Raw genomic sequence first — 14,898 nt, forward strand, 5'->3', positions numbered from 1 at the left:
TCCAACTAAGAAGAAATGTAAAGATACATCCATCTCTAAAGAAGATCTCGACGCCGCCATTGCTGACGGTATCAGGCTAGCGCTGCAAGAACAGCAATCCATCCTGAACGCAGCTATTACTTCGGCCATCAAAGATGCTGTGGATTCCATCCTAACCCCTCAGCTTTGCTCAATCAAAATCGACATCGAAAAGACCAACGAGTTTATCCGAGGTATGAAAACGGATATCGAGCACCAAGCTAAGCTAGCCCAAAAGACCCAGAGCCGCATCGATTCCGTTCAGATGGCTGTGCGCGAGGACAGACATAGCATTGCTGAACTCCGAAAGCAGGTGGAACAACTCACAGAGAAAACAGCTGACATGGAAGATAGGGCTCGGCGAAATAATCTACGTCTGGTAGGCTTACCAGAGTCGTTGGAGGGCTCGGATGCTGCAGGTTACCTCAAAGCCAACCTGGTGAAGTGGATTCCCTCCTTGGCTGGCCGAGTCATCGAGATTGACCGTGCTCACCGCATATATAACGGCCGCGAGCAAAACAGCAATCGCCCCCGTACCCTCATCTTCCGTCTACTGAGATGGCAGGACAGGACCACCATCCTAAAGGAAGCTAGGAAGATATATCCAGTGAAGCAAGACAAATCCACCCTCCTGTTCTTCCCAGACTACAGTGCCCCAACTACAACCAAGAGGAAGGGGTTCAACACGGTTATCAAGGATGCGCATGCCATGGGTCTGCAGCCTTTCCTAATCTACCCCGCTATTCTCAAAATGGAGCACGATGGCAATAAGATGTCCTTCGACTGTCCGTCCAGAGCAGAGGACTTCATCCGATCCTTGAAGTCACCACTTCAGCCACACCAATCCGAATCCTACGCCGGTGCTGTGCGGCGCGACCCAACAACGAAGCTGTCTACAGGACCCGTGCGACCCACACCTGCCAGGCGGCCCGGCCGAGAGGACTCTACCGCTGTCAATGATCCGGTGATCGAGGATGGTGACGGGATGGAACTGACCACCTAATCAGCCACGACATTGCCATGGGGACTGCTTTAGATTTCAACGACAGAAATGACTTTATTTTCCCCCAGGATATGCAATTGCTTATGGATGTTTACTTTGACTAACGCTGGGTCTAACGAGGTATGGTTGTTATGTTCCCCTATCTCAAACTATCATTTTTCACCATTATGATGGCCTGCTGATATCCCGTTATTTTCATTATTTAATGCCATGTCTAGGCTACCTTTTTTTGAGGGGATGATATGATTCTTTAAGTTCGATAAAGACTCATTGTTATAACTAGCAGGTGGTGTATTGAGCCGATTTGTGGGCTACAGCGTTGCAATAGACTGAGTCACGTCTCAGAGAATGTTTATGTTTTGGCAAGCCTGTAGGTTACCTTCGCGGTTTGCTAACTTTTTTGTACATTGTATTTTTCTCTTCATTTGTTTTTCTCCCTCCCCCTCCCAACGGACAAGTCGCGTAACGGATTGGACTTTTACTGTACTGATAGAAATACTAAGTAGTCATGACCAGAACTTTCATTTCATTCAGATATTCTGTATTTGCTCATTAGAATCCCATGGCGTCTGACCTAACTTTTATGTGCTGGAATGTGAACGGGCTTAACTCGGCTATAAAGAGAACGCGGATTCTAGAATTCCTCCACCGTAAGAAAGTCTCCATAGCTCTAATACAGGAATCACATCTTAAGGAATGTGACGTTACACGTTTTCAGAACAAACATTTTAAAGTTATTGCGCACTCTTGCGCTCAAAATAAGACCCGGGGTGTGCTCGTCTTGGTTGACAGGAGGTTGCATTTGACTCTTGATCAGATAAGAAATGACAAACAGGGCCGATTTGTTTACATAAAGACGAGAATAAACCAGGTTAAATTGATGCTAGCCTCCATTTATGCCCCTAATGAAGTCGACGCAGAGTTTCTACCAGATATCAGTAACACATTGTTAGAAAACTCTGCAGGCTATCATTTAATAGTAGGTGGTGACTTCAATTCTGTCCTCGATCCCTCATTAGACAGGTCCTCTCCAGTTAATGTAAGCTCACAATCAACTGCACTTCTAAATTCATTTATAACGGATTTAAACGTTGTTGATGTGTGGAGAATTCAGAATAATAAGGCCAGAAATTATACATTTTATTCTAACAGACATAAATCTTTTTCCAGAATTGATTTCATTTTTGTAAGCCCATCCCTCATTCCCTCCATGTCCCCAATTGATATTCTGCCAATACTGTTGTCTGATCACTCACCTGTGTCATGCAAGATTCAGCTCTCTGCTAATACTGACAAGGCCACTAGGTGGCGGTTTAACACCACTTTGTTGACAAACCCTGACTTTTCGATCTTTCTTAAAGCTGAACTTGAAGTATTTCTTGCTATAAACAGAGCACAGTGTGACAATCCTCAAATTTTGTGGGAAACAACCAAATGTTTTCTCAGGGGCCTTTGTATTTCGTTCTCCTCCACTCTCTCTAAAGCACGTAACAAGCGTTTTAATGAGCTAGAGAAGGAAATAAAAACAGTAGAACATTTACAAAAACAAAATTTTACAGAAGATCAAGCCACACGGCTCGCTTGTCTCAAAGGAGAATATAATGCTATATCTCTCTCAAAGGCTGAATTTATCTTTCATAGAACGAGACAGAGATATTATTTTGATGCTGAAAGGCCCAGCCGCTTATTGGCACTGAGACTGAAGGAGAACGAAAGCAAGGCCTCTATAAATGCTATTAGAGACTCTGCGGGCACTGTTCATACTGCTCCCCAAGCTGTGAATAGTATATTTCAAACATTTTACTCTAACCTGTACCAATCTGACATAGATTATGATACATCTCGCTGCAAGGCGTTCCTTCATGGCCTCAATTTACCTAAGATATCACAGACTGAAAGGGAAGTTCTTGACTGCCCTCTTGACTTAAAGGAGCTACACAATGCCCTTCAATCTCTACAGAAAGGAAAATCGCCGGGCTTAGATGGTCTTCCACCAGAACTGTATTTAGTACTTTGGGAGTTGATAGGTCCTCTTATTATGGACTCCTTTAATGATGCTATATCTAGAGGTGATTTTCACAGAGATCAAAAAGTTGCCCTTATCTCTCTTTTGTTAAAAAAGGGGAGAGACTCTTTGGAGTGCTCTAGCTACAGGCCTATCTCCCTGATCTCGTGTGACCAGAAACTGTATGCTAAGGTTTTGGCTATACGATTGGAGGCTGTAACAGACGCCTTGATCAGTGAAGACCAGACAGGGTTCATGAAGGGACGCCTTGCATCTGACAATATGCGCAGACTGCTTCATATCATCAATTTAACCGATAGCTCTCCCAGCCCCTGTGCAGTATTCTCGCTTGACGCTGAGAAGGCTTTCGATCGGCTTGAATGGAACTACATGTGGGCTGTTTTAGACCATCTTGGCTTTGGGGTTAATTTCATTGCTATGATTAAGACTTTGTATAATGCACCAACCGCTTCTGTTCTCACAGGTAATGTTATTTCCCCTCCAATCCAACTGGAGCGCTCGGCTAGGCAGGGCTGCCCATTGTCACCATTCTTGTTCTGTCTCTCTCTTGAGCCCTTAGCCCAGGCCATCAGACAGAGTACTTGCATTTCCCCCATTTCAATTCTAGATCATAGCCACCACATCTCATTATATGCTGATGACATTCTATTATTTCTAGATAATATTGATACTTCTGCCCCCCATGTGTTAGAAATGTTTGAAGATTTCGGTAGATTGTCAGGCTATAAGATTAACTGGACGAAGTCAATTCTAATGCCCCTTAGTCCTTCAGCAAGAACCTCCTGTCTCCCTAGACATATCCCAGTGAAAGATAAATTTACTTACCTTGGCATCACTATATACCCAACCATACCACGGATAATTAAAGACAACTTTGATGTAACCTTGAACAAAATCAAAACGGACATTCAAAGATGGGATAGCCTCAAAATATCTCTTCAGGGCAGAGCCACGATAATCAAGATGAATGTTTTGCCAAGGATCAACTTCCTGTTTTCCATGTTACCATTACCCCCACCACCCAAATACTTTGATGATATTAATTCGTTGGTCTCAAGGTTCATATGGGCTGGCAAACGCTCGAGAATCCGTCTTACAACTTTGCAACAACCCAAATTGTCGGGTGGGATGGCAATTCCAGATTTTAAGATGTATTATTTAGCTTTCCAGACTCAAGCCTTACGCACCTGGGTGAATCCAAATTCAAAAGTACCTTGGAGGTCAATAGAGGCAGGCCTGGTCAGTCCAGTCAGATTAGAGGACTTACTTTTCTCAGGCACTGGACGTAGGACTCTCAGTCATAGATTTGGTTGCATTATAGATAACGCCCTTAAGGTGTGGAAAGCGTCTGAGAAAATCATGGGAGGTTCCTTGCGATTCTGTTCCTCCACTCCTCTATGGAATAACCAAAACTTAATGTCGGGTAACCGACCATTCACCCAGCAAACATGGAGCTCTCGGGGTGTAAATACTCTCAGAGACCTGTATGACAATGATGGCCTAGTTTCATTCCAGCACCTCCAAACTAAGTTTGTCCTTCCAGCGTCATCATATTTTGTCTATCTACAGCTGAGGTCCTCACTCAAGGCCTATGGAGTGCCTTGGCGCTCCCCACTTCCAACTCACCCCATGATAGCCTGGATTGAACATACCCCAACCTCTCGTGGCTGTGTATCCAGAATATATCGCAATCTAATGGACGCAATTAAAAAACCACTTGCGGTTGAGGCTTTATGGAGCCGAGAGCTTGGTGAATTGGATTTCCACCCAAACTGGGACACAATATGGTCTAATCTCAACTCAACCTCCAAAAATTTAGCTCATCAGTTAATTCATTTTAAAGTCATCCACAGGGCCTATGCTACACCATATAGAAGATACTTAATGAAACTACAACCCAACTACTACTGTCAATTCTGCCCTACCCCGACACCGGGTTCATTTCTCCATATGTTCTGGGAGTGTCCAGTCGTGGCCAACTTTTGGAACCATGTCAATTCTGTAATGTCCAAGTTATTTAAGATTGACTATGTTCCTAATCCATGTTTATGTTTGCTCAATGATGACTCTGATTTCGATTTAAGTATTACACAAAAGAAAATGCTATTTGCTGGTTTCACCTCTGCAAAAAAAACTATTCTTCAACATTGGATAACACCTGATTTCAGTATGAACACTTTTTGGTTTTACTCTTTACAGAGGATTGTGAATCTTGAGTGCACAACGGCCAGATTGAACAAAGCAAGGCCCAGTACAGTTGATGCATGGAAGGCTTATTCATTGAACTTGACTAACTTGACTGCTCTATGATTTGATTTTCCACTTACCCCAATCCGGATTGTGTTGTATTTCTACTATCTGGCTGTGACTTGTCTGCTACACTACCCCTTTTCTTTTTTGTTTTCTTTATATTTTTTCCCTCCCTTCCTTTCTTGTTCTGTATTGTCGTTGTTATGTGTTGATAAAAGCAATAAAAAATCTTGATCACAAAAAATAAACACCTATGATCTCAAATTTAAAGAATTGGTGGACTTCAAAATGGCACAAGTAATGTATAAAGTAAAAAATAAGATGCTTCCAGACTGTATCCAGAAACTATTTCAAGTTAGACAGAGTAATTATGAACTCAGAGGAATATGTATGTTTATGAAAACAAAGATTAGAACAAATGCAAAACAAAGATGTATAACAGTTAAAGGAGTTAATTTATGGAATACTTTTGAAAAGGAAATGAAAATGTGTAGTACATTAAAAGGATTTAAAATAAATTAAAATAAAATAAGATGATTAACAAGTATAAAACAGAGGTTTAAATATAGTTTTTGTTTGGTATTTTTTTGAACTTTTTGTTGACATGCGTAAGTGACATTTTGTTGATAAAAGTTTCAATGTTTTGATTATGCATTCATGGGGGGACATGCATACATGTAACAAGGGTAGGCGCAATAAGCCACGGCTTCAGCCTACACCTTTTTGGTCCTGGTGTTATGAATTGTGACTATGTACATTTTCTTATATCTGTATTGTGAATTGTATAGGGGACCAAAATAAACATTCTCAATCAATCAATCTCAATCAGGTGAATCTAACAACTCCAGGACCAGCTCCAGGTGGGTAGTGGTGGCCTAGTGGATAGTTGGTTATCAGGAGGTCATGGTTATCAGATGGTCATGAGTTCAGGTCCCACCGTGGAACACAACCACTAGTGTGCGATTGAGTAAGGCACATAAGCCGTAAGTTACTCCAGGGAGACCCTCCTTGTAATCTCTAAGTCACAGATAAAAGTGTCTTCTAATCTAAATGGTTAAACATGTAAACAAGTTGTTCTCAACTCACGTCTCCCAGTTTGATCTGCTTGTGGATGTCCAGGAGGCCCTGCTTGATCTGAGGCCACAGGGAGTCTGGGACGTAGATCCTGGAGCAGGCGGAGCACTTCTGCCCTCCGTACTCAAACGCAGAGCGGATGGTCCCCGTCACCACGCTCTGCACGTCCGCAGACTTGTGGACGAAGTGGAAGTTCTTACCACCGCATTCTGAAAGGCAAGAGACGGCATGGGTGATTTACATTCAATACAGTGTTCCTCATTCCATTCCACGCATTACAATGAGGCCGTCCTCCGATTTCTACCTCCACCAGCCTCCCCTGTGTTGTGTGTCCCAGACTGTCAGTGTCACCCACCTCCTCCCACCCTGGGGAAGTTCCTGTAGATGTCCAGGTTCTGGGCCACCTGCTTCCACAGACGCTTGAATGTCCTGAAGAACAAAATGGCTTCTTAGTCACTACAGAGATCATTACACAACTGTCTTGTCAGATACTGCAATGTCAAGGAACCGAAGCCTAATATTCTCTCTTACGTAATACGACGTAAACAATAAAACTTGAAACTGAAACTTGAAATATTGAAGACAATAATGGGGTATACCAAGAGTGACAGACAGTTTTAAGCAATAATGGACAAGAGGCTGTGCTGTAACGTGGAGCAGAAGGCCCGCAACCCCTCAGCTGTAACTATTCATGTTACATCCAGTAACATGGTGGTTTTCTGTGTTTCATTTACAGTACAGGCCAAAAGTTTGGACACACCTTCTCATTCAATGTGTTTCCTTTATTTTCATGACTATTTACATTGTAGATTCTCACTGAAGGCATCAAAACTATGAATGAACACATGTGGAATGATGTACTTAACAAAAAAGTGTGAAATAACTCTAAATATGTCTTATATTTTAGATTCCTCAAAGTAGCCACCCTTTGCTTTTTTGATGTTAATAAAATAAAAAAATGTTGTTGTTAATAAAATATATAATAATAATATTAAATATATATATATATAATAACATATTATTATTAACACATATTATATTAAATATTATTATTATTATATATTTTATTAACAACAAAAAAGCAAAGGGTGGCTACTTTGAGGAATCTAAAATATAAGACATATTTAGAGTTATTTCACACTTTATTGTTAAATACATCATTCCTATGTGTTCATTCATAGTTTTGATGCCTTCAGTGAGAATCTACAATGTACCAAATAGTCATGAAAATAAAGGAAACGCATTGAATGAGAAGGTGTGTCCAAACTTTTGGCCTGTACTGTATGTACGTTATGTGTGTCTTGTGTCGTGTATTGGGTTTTGTCTCCCCCTGCTGTTGTCATTCTCCTAAATTCTCAGATGCGCTCTTGGTTTCTAGTCCCATCATTCCACGCCTGTTCCCTTCATTCTAAATAGCTCTCTGTGTCCTCAGTGCTCTCTCCCTCTCTTGTTTGAGCTGTGGGGGGGGCTCTGGTGGCTAGAGCTTTTGTTTGTTTTGGTTTTCTTCACTGTTTGGTTAATATTAGACAACTATAGAATTCGAAATGTGAAAGCTTCCTTTTTTTTAACCTTTTGTACACTTTGATTTGATAGTACTATAAGTTATATTCTGTTGTTAACTATTTATGTTTATTTGTGCACACAGGGGCAGATGACTAGTTGAGATACCCTGGGTTTACATCTTGCACACATGTAGGATTTACCTGCTGTCTAGCCCCCCAGTTTAGAGTGAGCACCACCCACTGTACTTTGAGGAGCCTAGCACCTGTAAAGGGGGGTGGGATTATTATTTCGGATTCTGATTTTTTATTTGGTGCCACTGTTAGTCCTCTAGTTAGTTCCCTGTGTTGCTTTATAAATAAATATTCATTTATTGCATATTTAGTTTCCTGTTTTTTGTGTGACTGCACCCACACTTGTGCATTCTGTTGCGCCCTGCTACCCCGAGTCACCAGGGGATGTAACAATTCAAGATAAAGCATTGTGGACTGGCTTATCGCTTTTATACAGTTTATCATTAACAGTTACAAAACAAAAACGAGAATTATGACAAGAAAACGATGCCATAAGTATGTGTGTAAGTATGTATTTCGTCATAGGTTGTGGTGGTTTTTGCCTTTCCAGAAATACAGTTCTCAAAACAACCACTGTTGTCAAGGTACCGTGAGAAACAAGTCTTCGTAACTAAAGTGTTTGCGCAGGGATATTACTGCGATGAATGGAAAACATGAAAAACTCATAGCTGTTACTTTATCAGGATTATAAACCACGGCCGAGAACGTGTCTGGGCCAAACAGTACAAATCAGGGTAAATATCCTGTAGGCCTATCTTAGACACAGATGTACATAATACATAAAAATACATAATTTATAAATATACATCATTTATTGTTCTTATTTCTTGCTATTTTTAAAAAATATATTGTTTTGCTTATATGTTGTTGTTTTTTATGTCCTATGCACCAACCTCGTCATGTCAATTTCCTGTATGTGCAAATATATTTAATAAAGTATTAAATAATTCAGATTCTGAGAAGACGGTGACATACGGGACACTGCCGGTAAAGTTGATGCCAGCCAGGTGCTCAGAGGAGGTGATGGTGTCCCCGAAGACGGGTCCATCCGCGGGCACAAACTGGATGATGTTGGGGGGCAGCCCACTCTCTCTCAGGACGTTGTAGACGGCGTAGCTAGCGGACATGGCTGTGTCGCTAGGCTTCCACAGGACTACGTTACCCTGAGAGAAGCAGGAGAGGAGAGACATTCCACTTCAGACAACAAATAAACGCTCACATCAGAAAATACATCTTTGATGAGAGTTACTGTAGAACACGAAAAACATGAAAACTAAGTATGAAGTTCATGTTATTTTATTTTTCCGCTGAGGCGAGACGTACCATGACAGCAGGCGTACCTGCCAGGTTTCCACCAATCGCAGTGAAGTTAAACGGAGCTACGGCGGCTACAAACCCCTACAGAGGAAGGCAGAAGAAAAGTGAGAAGATCAATCATTGAGGCGAGTTCCAGTAGTACATTTTTCCTCAAACATCCTTACCAGAGGAGGCAGGTGGAGGTAGAAACCAGAGAACGGGCTCATTGTAATGCATGGTGTGGTTTCACTACCACTTCATCTTATCATCGACTTTAAACAGGATCTGGACAGTCCTAGGATAAGACCAGGGGAAAGTATTCTTCATGCCAGAGAGCGCTCACCTCCAGGCCGCGGTACAGCATGGTGTTGGTGCTGCCTGCACAGTCCAGGGGCTGCTGGCTCTCCAGCTCCACAGCGTGTTTCGCGTTGAACCTGAAGAAGTCGATCAGTTCGGCAGCTGCGTCGATCTCGGCCTGCACCACTGTTTTAGCCTAGGAAACAGCAGGATGAAAGAGATGGAGAGGTAGAGAGAGAGGTATAAAGCGGTGAAAGAGAACACATATCAAAAGTGCTTGTGTTAGGATTAGAGCCTAGATGTTTTATGTATCGGTTTATGATTTTATTTAAAGCCAGGACAGATGCAATAATATTGAAATATTGGAACTACGACAAGCCAGATGCATTGTACCATAACATGTTAGCTTGCACTAATCACAGTGCACTTTTGAAGTAGAGGGGATACACTTCATTAAACAGAGAAGACACTCAACATCCAGCCACACCGTGACCACAAACCCGGTGTGTACTGTGAAGGGGTCACCATACCTGGCCGATCATGGTTTTGGCCAGAATCTCAGCTCTCTTGGGTCCACTGATGATGTCAGCAGCCTTGAAGAGGACCTGGGCCCGGTCCTGGACGGGTTTCAGGTCCCACTCCCGCCGGGCCGCCACCGAGGCCAGGATGGCCTTGTTGAGCAGCTCCTACGGATCACAACACCAAAGTCCAATCAGATCCATTCAGAACATTAACAAACATGCTCACAAATGGCGTGTTGTCTTGTGTGTACCTAGGAGGTGAAGACTGTACATGCTGGATACATTGTAAGAGTCTAAAAAAATATTAATTACCTTGTCCGCATAGCAAAACTTGGCAATTTTGTGTGAGTGATTGAAGGGCTTGAAGAGAGAAAATAAAGAAAAAAAGATGTATTGTTAACAGACAAGCACATCAGCTGTTTGACCAGAACAGTCTTTCAGTCAGGACACTTATGTTAAATGGTCAAACATTTAAGGTTGCTGTAATTGGATGGGTCCACTCTGTATAGGTCCCTGCCTGAAGTTTAACAACATAAAATACATAATACCAGTAAGCAGGGAGCCCAAGACTTAAGGCCAATGCACACGGCGTGCAATTTTGTCGCACGACAACATTCGATTCTCAGCCTGCCTGGTCCGACTTCGGTGGTGTGAATTGAGAATCGAACGTTGTCGTGCGACAATATCGCATCGCACGTCTTAATAGGTAGGTAGGTTAAATAGAGAGCATGGTATGCTGCTTTACAGCAGCCAACAGGTCTTATCAGGAACTAACGATAACACCTGATAACGCAATGTTATTACTACTGTCCTAGTGTCCTTATAACTCAACTAAACCACATCTGAATGTTTCTGTTTGGCTCAGCCTCCATGTTGAGCGCTGAGGAGAACAAGTGAGAGCTTCATGCTCCCTTATCCGCTGGGCAGTGTGTAGCAATAGTTTGCTCAGACTACAGACATGGCCTTCAGACATGGCCTTGACTCACCGACAGCTGGTACCTGATGTCTTTGGTCCACACATGTTCATCTCCGACCACACAAGGAATCTCCTCTGTCTTCCCCTTCAGTTCTTGCAAAGCCTATCTCACACTCACACACACACACACACACACACCCACACACACACACACACACACACACACACACACACACACACACACACACACACACACAGACAGAGAATATATGGGTCTTGAGGGACATACAGTAAGTACATGTGCATGTACAGTATAATTGTGCTGAGTGAGTGTGTGTGTGTGTGTGTGTGTGTGTGTGTGTGTGTGCGTATGTAGAATAGAATAGATACTAGGCTACTAATACTACTACTAAATACTGTACTCTAACCTAACTATACTCTAACCTTCAGAAGTTCAACCCTCTCTGCACTGCCCTCTTCGAACCCAAGGATGGGTTCATTCTTCACCTCAACGGCTGCACAGGGGAAGGTCCTGAACCTACGCGCACGCACACACACACACACACACACACACACACACACACACACACACACACAGTTAGGAAAGACCAACCCACACAAGTGAAGACAAACACAGACAGACAACAATATAGAGAACATCCCAGTTGATTGACAGCTTTAGTGAGGCCATATATCAGCCCTATAACTCCAACAATGTTACCAGAGGGATATGACACAAATACAACTTCTCACACACTACCTATGATGTAGCCTATATGAATCCCATTCATATTTATTTTTTGTTGATTCCAACAACCCAACCATATTGTATGAGCATCCAGGCACCAGGCCAATGGCCAAGGATCAGCCAACCCATTTGACCTCAATAGAACTTTACAGCCCTGAAACTCAGGGTCACTGTGGGGTGTTGAACTCTCTCAAACCTTTTAATAAGTAGACAGGTGCTCTCTGTGCTGGTTCTGTCCTGCTTCTGTTTACAACTACAATCTGGCAACCCGTCATGTGACTTCTGCTGGAATAAGTAACTTGAAGTAAACTCAAATTAGTAATTCATGTGTGGTAGAAATGGAAAATCCTTCTTTTTCAGGACTAGCGTTGACAGTAGAGGCTTAAATCGGGCCTGTAAGGTCTGCAAGGAGTAAAAGTTGACATGGGGACACATATGCCCTTTGTCATACCTCACAATAGTGAATTAACTGTAAATGACCATCATTTATGAATAGCCTACACCGTCTCTATTTGTTTGTTTCTCATCATTCTGTGAACAGGGGTGCAGTTAAAGATCTCTCCCTCGGAAAGACACACCACCACTGAACTTCTGGTGCCTTCGCTACTTTATATATGATTAACTTCTAGTCTCAACAACAAGTGAAGGTCAATCCTTTGATAGCGTCTTTCCAGCTGGGTAGAGATGGGCACATACTAAACCATTCAATGATTTAACATTGTAATAGACACCCAAGAACCCTCAACACTATCCCCCCCGACACACTTGAAGGCAATATGACTTCACCAGGGTCCAGGGGAGGCTGGTGGAGGTAGAAATCAGAGGACGGGCTCATTCTAATGCAGTGATAATGCAATGAGTAGTGAGACCATTCCTCATTCAATTCCATGCATGGCAATGAGTCTGTCCTCCCCATTCCTACCCCCACCAGGCCAGCCTCCCGTGGACTATACATATTTACACATATGGTTCACATTCAAATGATCTATTCTGGTGGTCCTTCAGAGTGTTTGTTTTTATCTGGTTCACCATCAGAAAAAAGATAATACCCATCAGAAAGCCGGAGAGAAATTGGAATGTTTTGACAGGTGTGACACTGACAGCCAAAGGCAAAGTTCAAAATCGTGGAAATTCATGCAGATGGCTTCCCCCTGTTCGGAGTGTCTTAGTGGTTTATCTTCTTGCAGAACACCAGTTACAGTTACAGTGCATCTAAAGGCTACAGCGTAGTCAGTAAAGTTCTGCCCTACAGACACACCTGCTACAATATCACTGGGGGTGTTTCAATGGTTTGCTGCTCTTCCACGAACTGCTTATGATGTTGTTGTTGTTGTTGTTGTTGTTGTTGTTGTTGTTAAATCATGTGTGGTGTTTAATAGTGTTTGTTACCTGCCACAAGGTGCCAAAGGGTGACGGAAACATACTAATACTAATACATACTAATACTAATACATACTAATACACATAGGCACTACATTTTATAAACACTGTTATATCTGTCTGTTTTTATTGTATGTATGTGACCTATGTGTGTTTTTAATGTGGATAACGTATTCATGAACTGCACAAAGCCTGTCAAAGGAGAATTTCTGTCACTCTGTGACCGACAATAAAGCAATCTTGAATCTTGAATCTTGAATCTAATACATACTAATACTCGCACTCACTTTGAATACGTCAAACGCCTGACATGGGAAGGTAAGTTGAAACATTACATAACACAAGTGGCCTCAAGACAGCCAGTTATAAAGGCAGCCAGTTATAAAGGCAGCCAGTTATAAAGGCAGCCAGTTAGGAGGAGACTTACAATGTTCTAATAGAGAACAGGACACACTAACTAAGGCAATAATCATGACTCAGAAATCGCCTACCACAAAGTGTTGCACATGTCATTCATAATAAAGTCATTCATAAAAGTCATTCCTAAGTCAAACCCAAGGTGTCCATGTGAAGCTACATACCCTCTCCACGACTGACAGAGAGCCGATCTCACACGCAGCATGTTTCAATAGGATATATGTTTATATATATTATATATATATGTTCACCCTCTGATTAAAACTCTGATTAAACCCGCCCGGCTGGACCCCTACGAAGACAGGAGACACATGGATCAATGTCTGATAAGAAACAGCGTCATGTCGCTTGAGAATGTGTACATGGTTACAGGTATCGCGAGAGCAGACGTTTAGGAATATATAATAGGGAGGGTATATTTCTTCGATGGTCATAACTACCGCTGAATGCTCAAAATATTGCATCGCACGTATATTCCAGTCAGAATAGACAATCAATCTTTACACGTTAAATTGTTCAGCTTTAAATGTTTGCATTACTTTTATTTAACAAAGAAATTAAGATTTATAAACACACCTCTTTTCCAAAATGGAACTTACCGTAGGCAGAGAGGGCGAGTCTGTGAGTGGCCATTCAGCGAAGGAGGATACATCACTAGCCAATCACAGGACAGTCCAGTTCTGAATGGTAAAGTTCTATTTTTAACATCATCAAACGATCACATTATAGAACATTTTACTCTATGGCTTTCTTATCTTTGTCAAGGTGTAAAAATACCTCATCCTGCACAGACCTTTATTGTGACGAATGTTGGCACAATACAACAAACATGTAATTTACATAAAAACAAAACAAAAATATGTACAACAGAACAGATTTGAGGCATTCTCATTGTATGCACCCAAGTTGTAGAATCAAGTCAAGACTAAAAACCCATCTTTTTAATATTGCCTTTAAATGACTAAATTATTAAATTATGATAACGATTAAAGCACTTTGATCTGCAATGTTTGCAGGAAAAGTGCTATACAAATAAAAGTTATTATTATTATTATTATTATCCGTCTGTCTGGTTGCCTGTCTGTGTATTCTATAGACGGTATATGCTATGAATATTAATTATAGTGTCACAATAGTAATGTTGTCATACCTTTTTGCACACAAAATAATTAGAGAAAATTTGAGAAAATAAAGACACTGAATTCAGGCAATAGGTAATCCACCATTTTATTCATTTCCCCCCAATACCAACACCAATTACTGTGTACATTCATTATGTTTGAAACAACAGTATACCCCGAACCCACATGAATGCAATGTTGTACTAATAGTTTACACAAAAGAACCTCCTATTTTACAATGCACAGAGAGGTACTAA

The 14,898-nt window shown here is 41.7% G+C and overlaps 1 protein-coding gene across 1 annotated transcript in view; it reads right to left on the bottom strand.

Annotated features, from left to right (window-relative positions):
- Positions 1-13,830, bottom strand: part of LOC308170782 (delta-1-pyrroline-5-carboxylate dehydrogenase, mitochondrial) — a 19,500-nt gene extending 5,670 nt beyond the window's left edge. Inside the window, exons 1-10 of the mRNA XM_080545621.1 lie at positions 13,685-13,830; positions 11,420-11,513; positions 11,046-11,138; positions 10,372-10,419; positions 10,069-10,224; positions 9,585-9,734; positions 9,269-9,343; positions 8,921-9,108; positions 6,727-6,800; positions 6,384-6,580 (exon numbers count right to left, since the gene is read on the bottom strand). Coding sequence (XP_080401747.1) covers positions 6,384-6,580; positions 6,727-6,800; positions 8,921-9,108; positions 9,269-9,343; positions 9,585-9,734; positions 10,069-10,224; positions 10,372-10,419; positions 11,046-11,138; positions 11,420-11,513; positions 13,685-13,725 — 1,116 coding nt within the window. The 5' untranslated portion in view covers positions 13,726-13,830. The remainder of the gene's footprint in view (positions 1-6,383; positions 6,581-6,726; positions 6,801-8,920; positions 9,109-9,268; positions 9,344-9,584; positions 9,735-10,068; positions 10,225-10,371; positions 10,420-11,045; positions 11,139-11,419; positions 11,514-13,684) is intronic.
- Positions 13,831-14,898: the final 1,068 nt, after the last annotated feature.

Source organism: Nansenia antarctica (assembly GCF_963989245.1).
Source record: "Nansenia antarctica genome assembly, chromosome: 15".
Lineage (NCBI taxonomy): Eukaryota > Metazoa > Chordata > Actinopteri > Argentiniformes > Microstomatidae > Nansenia > Nansenia antarctica.